This window comes from Nesoenas mayeri (genome assembly GCF_963082525.1).
Source record: "Nesoenas mayeri genome assembly, chromosome: 7".
Classification (NCBI taxonomy): Eukaryota; Metazoa; Chordata; class Aves; order Columbiformes; family Columbidae; genus Nesoenas; species Nesoenas mayeri.
In genome coordinates this window covers 37,205,821-37,213,827 of record NC_137551.1, presented here as the reverse complement: position 1 = coordinate 37,213,827, position 8,007 = coordinate 37,205,821, and the positions used below count along the sequence as shown (strand labels likewise).

At 46.7% G+C, this 8,007-nt stretch overlaps 1 protein-coding gene across 1 annotated transcript in view; it reads left to right on the top strand.

The window, feature by feature from the left end:
• Positions 1-2,316: 2,316 nt before the first annotated feature.
• The window catches only part of ADAM12 (ADAM metallopeptidase domain 12), a gene marked incomplete at its 3' end in the record, with an annotated part of 169,097 nt that continues 163,406 nt past the window's right edge, over positions 2,317-8,007 (top strand). The window contains exon 1 of the mRNA XM_080348278.1: positions 2,317-2,544. Within this exon, the coding sequence (XP_080204404.1) occupies positions 2,427-2,544 (118 nt within the window). The 5' untranslated portion in view covers positions 2,317-2,426. The remainder of the gene's footprint in view (positions 2,545-8,007) is intronic.

Below are 8,007 nucleotides of genomic sequence, written 5' to 3'. Positions count from 1 at the left end.
TCTGATTCAGTTTGGGGGGAGGAGGAAGAACTCTGATAATATCTGGTTCATTCACGGTAGTGAGTGACCAAGATATAATTGGCTCCACATTCTCTGTCAGGGAATATTGTTACTCAAAATAAAAATACTACCATTTAAGTGAAAAGCCATGTGGGATTACCAAAACTCTATTTAGAATTCTTTAGTTCCTTTTGACTGATTTTTTTTAATGGGAAAAATACCTTCAAAGAATAAAAATTGTTTACATGGCTTTTATGGCGGCCTTCCTCAGTCTTCTGGTTTAATTTTAATGTTTTTCACCAATGTGCTGTGTGGAGCATGTATGTCCATAATGAGACAGAATCATCACAGAACCACAGGGTGGTTTGGGTTGACAGGACCTTCAAAGCCCATCCATTCCCACCCCTGCCCTGAGCAGGGACATCTTCACCAGCTCAGGGTGCTCAGAGCCCCGTCCAGCCTGGCCTGGGATGTCTCCAGGGATGGTTCAGCCACCACCTCTCTGGCCAACCTGGGCCAGGCTCTCACCACCCTCAGCAGCAACAATTTCTTCCTCATGTCCAGCCTGAATCTCCCCTCTTTCAGTTTAAAACCACCACCCCTTGTCCTATGGCAACAGGCCCTGCTGAAAAGTCTGTCCCATCTTTCTTACCACCCCTTTTAAGCACAGAAAGGCCACAATAAGGTCTCCCCAGAGCTTCTCTTCTCCAGCTGAACACCCCAGCTCTCTCAGCCTGTCCTCCCAGCAGAGCTGTTCCAACCTCTGATCATATCTGTGGCCCTCTGGTTGTTGACTATAGCTGTTAAAATGTAAGTGATAATGGGTACATAGGGAAAAAATAGCATTTGGGTATGTTATTAGCATTTGGGTATGTTATACATAGGATAATTCCTGACTGCTGGCAAGGATTGGGGTTTCCTGGGAAGGGGCATGGTGAAGAAAACGTGTGCTGCTGATGTGAGACTGGAGAGGCAAATGTAGACAGAGCTGATTCAGAGCACTGGAGGGGAGTCCATGTGTCTAGTTTTGGGTGGAGAGGTAAGGGGAGAAAATGTACTTTTTAACTGTGAAGAAAAGCAGCTGCTAAGAGGCCTTTTCTGCCTTTGCTTCACCACCCCAGCTCTTCTCCAGGTTTGTATGTGCAGAGACAACCTGAGATTACCACTGTTATCCTGGGATGTGACTGTCCCCCAGGGTAGTTCCAGCTTGGGAGCTGCAGCATTTTACACCCATTGAGTTCCTGCATAGTCCAGATCACTGTAAATAACTACCAGCCTGCTCTAGGATAGGCTCAAATCCATGGCTCCAAAATAAATTTCTATGTGGGATTGCATGGCTTTTGCTCCTTTTGATGTACAGACACATATTAAGCCAGTTTTGCCAACTGCACAAGAAACACGGGGCCAACCTGCAGAATTAAGCATCAATATCCAAACAGAGGGACTGGGGAAGAATCTTAATAAATTAAAAATAAAACTACACAATAAAAGTCTGAGAGGATTTGCAGGATTAGGATCTTACTACTGTAGTACAACATTCTGCACAACACGTGGGCATGGTAGTATTTTGCTGGTACATTAAGGAATAGATAATCTGTATTTGGTTATTCTCCCAGACAGTCAGCAATAGCAATTTGAATGAGGAAGATTTTAAAAAATGCATCTGGCAGCTCTGTGGGTGTGTTTTTTCTTTTTATTTTTTCTTCAAAAAAAAAAAAATCAACCCTGTGAAATAAGTCGGAGGCACCAGAAACAACTCCGAAATAATTATGAAACCAATAAATAATCCCTGAGCTCTTAACGTATGCAGATGACTTTCCAAAGGAAGCAGCCAAGGCTGCGTGTGCTGCAGAAATGGGAAAATTGGGGGTGGGGAGACCCCAGGCCCCCTCGTCCCGTCCCTGCGCGGTGCTCGGCGCTGGCTGCGCGGCGGCGGGCGCTAGGACCCCGCGGAGTGGGCGCGGAGCTCATTTGTTCCATGGTGAGCAGCGCGCAAGCCAGCACGGCCGGGCTGCTCCTGCACGGCAACGGTCAACAGAATTCAATTTTCCTTGCCAAAAATAAAAACACAAACAAAAAAAACCCCAACACACCCCAAAACAAAACAGCCGCAAACCCCTTTATCTCTTAAAAAGAAAAAAAAAAAAACAAAAAAACAAAAAAACCAAAAAAACACCAACCAAAAGAAAGACAACTGCTCACTCTTTTTTTTTTTTTTCTCTCTCTCTCTCTTTTTTTTCCTCCTAAGAAAGCAAAGCCCAACTCATCAGCAGCTCATGCAGGAGCAGGAGGGGTTTTGGAGTTAACTGCATGCAGGAAATCTCTCACATCCTGAGTCCCAGCTCGCTCCTCTCTGTAACTGTATATTATGGTGCTGCTCTCCAGCCCCAGCTGATGAAAGTTTGTCTCCCTCAGTCTGGGCTAAGATGTCAAAGCGTCTCCGTGCAGAGCAGCAGCGCTCCCCTCCTCCGCACCCCCCAGCCCAGATTTCCATGCTGCTGCTCAGCCTCAGCTGCCTCCTCTTAGCATCACCCGCAGCTCAAGGTAAGTTAACCATACATCGCTATACATTTTGCTGCAGCACGTCCTCACCGCACACTCCATTTTAAGGGGACAAGCAAGAGAGAAATGACTTTGTTAAAGTGAGCGCACTCAGCAGCGTGGGGGGGGCGCTTCCCCCGGCGCTGGTTTTGCGCCCCACGCCGCGCTCCCCCCCGGGCTCCGCGCTGCGGAGAAGCGGCGGAACCTCCGCGGTGCCCCGCGGAGCGGGGGGGTGGGACGCGGTGGAGCCGCGGGGGGTTTGGCCGGGGACACGCGGGGCCGCGTAACCTGCGCGGTGTGGGGGCTTCTGAGCCCTTTGCGGAAAAACTCCGCTTTGCAGCGCCCGGCACGTCGCCTGGGGGGCTGGTCCTGGGGAGCACCGGGGTGCCCTGGGGGGACCCGGGAGCCGTTACCCCGCCAGGGTCCCCTGCAGATTCAATTGGGGGGTTGAGTATCGGCGGAGTTCAGGCTCCGCTTCCAGCCGGGAAGAATTGCCTGAAAAAGCCCCATACTGATGGAAAACGCGTCCTTGCTGGGGAAAAGTTTACTCGCCGCTACGTTCATTCAAAGTGAGCACAAGTCAGGGAGCGGTGGCTTCGGTTTTAAAGGTGTTTTGCAGCACCAGCCCCGTGATATCTGCGTTACAAAGGGGGGTGCAGCACAGAAAAAGTGAATTGTCTCTTCATACGGCAAGTTTGGGGCTTATTCGGGAACCACTGGAGGGCCCAGGCCCTGTGCTCTTCATTGAGCAGCAGCTGACAATGCATATTTTATGTGAGAGAGGAAGGGAGATTCTCTTGTGTAAATACATGTAACAGCGCGTGTCCCCCTATGTGTTACTACAAACTCTTGTCTTGGGTCTTTTTTTTCATTGTAACTTTAAACTTTGTAAATGTTTGTTTGTCTCCAAATTTATGCGCAGTGAGTTTCACTGGGACTTTGGCTCTGGACTTGCTAAGAGAACGATAGAGATATACTTCGTGATGTTAGCCGGCACATTGAAATCCTAGGGTAGACAGAGCAAGTTGTTGCATTTAATTGAACACCTGGGGTTTATGTTAATGGCTTAACAGGAGCTGAAGCTTTGCTTTGCCTTGGTGAGGGGTCTTAATTTCTCTTTATCAGCATCTGTGTTTACACCAAATCAGCACATTGGGGATAAAAGCTGCAGCAGTTCTCAGGTGGATGAGAAATTGGTCTCCAGTTCCCCTGTGATCATTCCCTTTGCATGGGCTGAGAGGGGTTTGTATAGGTCAGGGAAGCACGTACCCCATCTCTGAGCATGGGAACCTGGCCAGGCCCTCCGTGTGCTGCAGGTAAACGTGACGATGCATCCAGGGAAGTTTGAGGTAAGATGCTTTAAGCACTCACATATGACAGAAATGAGCGTACCTCAAAGTAGTTGTCCCTATAGTAAAATAAAAGGGCAAACTATAGGTGACTTAGATTGAGCATACAAATGAGAAAGCGCAGTGGTGGGTGTGGGTGGAAATCCTATTACCTGTGTTTTGGGATGCCCTAAGAGCCAAGCCGAAGCTCTGAGGTTCTGTTTGCTCTGATGAATTAAGCTCTCAGTAAGACTTGTGTCAGCTGCTCATCTCTATGGTGCCTGTCTTTAGATGTCTAAGCTTGAGCAACAGTGGTGCTTGCTAACCCTGGATTTGTGGTTTGCCTCGCTACATCTTTCCTATTCCTTTCTGTAACACGTTTGTAACTTGCTCTTTTGTGGCTGCAGCCAGTGTGCTCAGCAACTATCTCCTTTAATTCCTTTTTTGTTGTTGTTGTCGCATGGAAGCAGAGAGCGGCTTTAGCTTTGCCAGAGCATGTGCTGCTTTCTTGGTCGCGGAGGTGCTGAAAGTTACAGCCGCGTGCTCCTGGACCCAGTGACAAAGCGTCCCCTTGGCTGTGCTGGCACACGTCCCCACCGGGCGTTTGGAAGCTTTGCAGCTCCTGCCTCAGCTTTACGGCTGCCACTGCTCTGGGCCCGGCGTTATGGATTTGAGGTGCTGCCAGGATATCCCAATTTTTACATAAACACGTGCTTAGCGATTAAGACAGAAGTTTAAGTTGTGATACGCCTTGAAAACGGATTTTGAAATGCGGTTGTTTTAAAAGGCAAGAGACGTGCATGGTGTGGGACTGCCCAAGTAACAACTAACATTAAACAGAGATTATCAGGTTATAAGCTAGACAGCTTGAAAGTAACCCTGCCGCTCACTTTTGGTATGAGTTTCCAATTTGTATGGTTTTAGCATTGCCTTTTCCAGTTTTCAGTAGTGCTAGCTCTTGGTCGCTAGCTAAAAGACCTTATGGACAAAAGGAAAACTAACTGAAATACCGGCTTTGCTATCCTGTTGGAGGATAATACCTACTAGGATATGATCTAATCATATAGATTGAGCCAAACGCCTTAAAAACTACATCTGTACAAGTCTTTTGCATAATCAAGGCCTTCCTGTGTCTTCAGGGCTGACAATGAAGGTGTTGGTGTATAAAGTCCAAATCAGTGTGTGTGTGTGGAAGCCTTTGAATCCCTTTCAGATATTAGGTGTTAGCTGCATGAATAGCAGAAAAACGAAAACTCTAAAATTGTGGTCCAAACCTCTTTACCTTCAATTAAAATAACTTTTCCATCAGGTTTTATTTTTGTTACTGATTGCTACTCCATTGGCTATAGCAGAAATAAATTACAAAAGAACAAATCTTTCCTTGTCTCTTGCTTTTAAATGCAGTCTCTCCAACGCACTCTGTTTTACAGCTCAGTTTCAAATACCGTCTTCTTTCAAAGTGTTCCAGCACTCGTGGCAGATATTTACAGCCTGTGTATAATCACCTTCTTGTCTGACGATTATCCCTATCAGGTCCCCTGCAGATAGCCTGGCATGAGCTGTCACTGTCCACGGGGCTCCGCAGATACATGCCAAAATACACCAGCTGAGGATATTATGCCCACTCTCCAAATCATGTTCGCGTCGTTAACCCTCCTGCTCGCTGAGGAGCTGCCGGGTGGTTTGCTGGTGTTTTGTTGAGCTTCGCATCTCTTGTTTTTCCTTGAGATTTTTTTGGAAAGGTGTCCATCCAGCCGCAAAGAGCATCCTTGAACTAATGATTGACAGGCTGTGTTTTGGGCTGCTTTTCATCCACTGGCAGCGCAGAGGCTGCCCCGGTGGCACTTTTCTAACGCCACCTGAGTGACAGCAGCAGATCAGGGCTGTGTTTATCTGTTACTTCCACTCCAGCTCTCAGCTGCCGCCGATGCTATTGATCATGAAATTCTGTTTTTAAAAGGCTGAATTCATGTAAAGGCTTATTTGGTCCTGCACCAGCCTTGTTCAGACCTCGTGTATCCTCATCCTGACAGATTTATCACAAGCGGTCCCCGAGTTTCTAACATATCTCACATTGCAAGTGCAAATGGTCCAGGGAGTCCAGCTGGGCTTTCTTTAATTAGTATTCATGTGTATGCTTTTGGGCAGGCCCGTTTGTGCTCCAGGGCTGTGGTGTGGCATGCGAATGGCGAGTGGTGTGGGCCAGGCGGGCAGCGGGATGTGGCCAGCACGGGCCATGGAGCCACCTCGATGCTTGGCCAGGGGGTTTCACAGCCCAGTTTCTGCTGGGGGTGCTGCCAAGCCCCCCTCTGGGAATCTGACTTTTGGAGACTGCATGTTTGAGGGCTGGTGGGGTGGCTTTTCTTTTGACTTTTGCTGTGAGTTGTTGTAAACTGAGAAGTGACATTTCTAGGGTGTTTGCAATTAGGTCTGAAATATGTTTCTATGGCCAGGTCCTGCTACACCAGGAGGTTCATAGAACCACATAGAACCACAGGCCATGAGACATTTTGCTTCTTACCTTATTAGATCATATATTTTGGACAAGAAAGAATGTGTTCATCTAATCAACAGTTTTGTCATCTAATCAACAGCCCATCCAGTGCCCCCCTGCCATGAGCAGGGGCATCTTCACCAGCTCAGGGTGCTCAGAGCCCCGTCCAGCCTGGCCTGGGATGTCTCCAGGGATGGTTCATCCACCACCTCTCTGGCCAACCTGGGCCAGGCTCTCACCACCCTCAGGGCCAACAATTCTTTCCTCATGTCTGGCCTGAATCTTCCGTTTTTCAGCTTAAACCCATCACCCCTTGTTCTGTCACAGCAGGCCCTGCTAAAAAGATTCTCCCCAGCTCTGCATCTCGCGTAGCATCCTGTCCTGCTTAGGATACCAGGCCCTTCATAGTATTCATACTAGAAGGATTTTTATATTTAATCCTTTTTATGATGGCTTTTTTTCCATCTACAAGTTCTTGTATTTTATGCCACATCATCTCAGATTTTGCTCTTCCTGTTGCATGCACATTGTACTTGCATTTCTATTAGCTTTTCAGATTACTCCTAGGACAAAAGCACATCATCTCCAAAATTTGATAGTACCGACGGCCTAAATCGCACCTGCAAGAGCCTTCTCTTAGGCCCTGCTGAGTCACCAGGGCAAATCTACAGCAATCTAAATTAAAAATCCTCAGGTTGAGTAAGTCTGTTACAGAATTGCAATTGGTTCTTGACAGGACAGTGGAGTCCAAAAGGTCAATCCTTTTTGTTTCTGGCTAACACAGAGCAAAGGGCTTCAACTGTATTAAATTTTTATCTCTTTGGGAAAAGGATCACACTAACTGATAAAAGGTTCTGTTTCTTGGGCGACCCCTGCTCTGGGATGTTGATTCTTCTCTTTGTAGTGTCACATAAGAGTCTGAGAGTACGTCAATATTGAGTGTGATGTTGGCATCCATGCTTCAGAAAGTGACTTGATGAGCAGCATCATCTAATTGGAAATGCTGACTCCCCTGTTAAATCACTTCTTGTTGCATCATTAATTTTTTTACCCCCCACATAAATGAGTTTGCTGCTTTCTATGGCTTGGAGATAAGATGAGAAATATTTGGTAGATTGGAAGCGGTGGGTTGTCCATTCACAAGGTCAACATGACAAAACCGTTGATTAGATGAACACATTCTTTCTCGTCCAAAATATATGATCTAATAAGGCAAGAAGCAAAATGTCTCATGGCCTGTTAGCCACGCTGGATAACACACAGCAGGGCATAAAAAGCAGGACATGGGATTTGGTACAGAAGAATCTTTAACGAGTTTATCCTGAGATATTTGTTAAGAGGAACCTTGTCAGTCCCTACAAATACAGGTTAACGATATACATCAGATGCTTTAGGTGAAAAACCTTCTTCTGACAACGGTGAAAGTTTGCTGGTTCTGGCTTCTTGTGTTCTAATTCTGAAAACGGCTGATCAAGCAAGAGAAATAAACCTCATGTGTGACTGCTTACCTTTGAAGGAATATTTGAAAATAGAAACTTCACTGAATCTAAGTGTTTAGGGGATTTTGTTTTGACGCAGTCATCTAAAAAAAGTAAGATAAAAAATCATAATGCTACATAAGGTGAGCATAGGGGCCTGAGCATA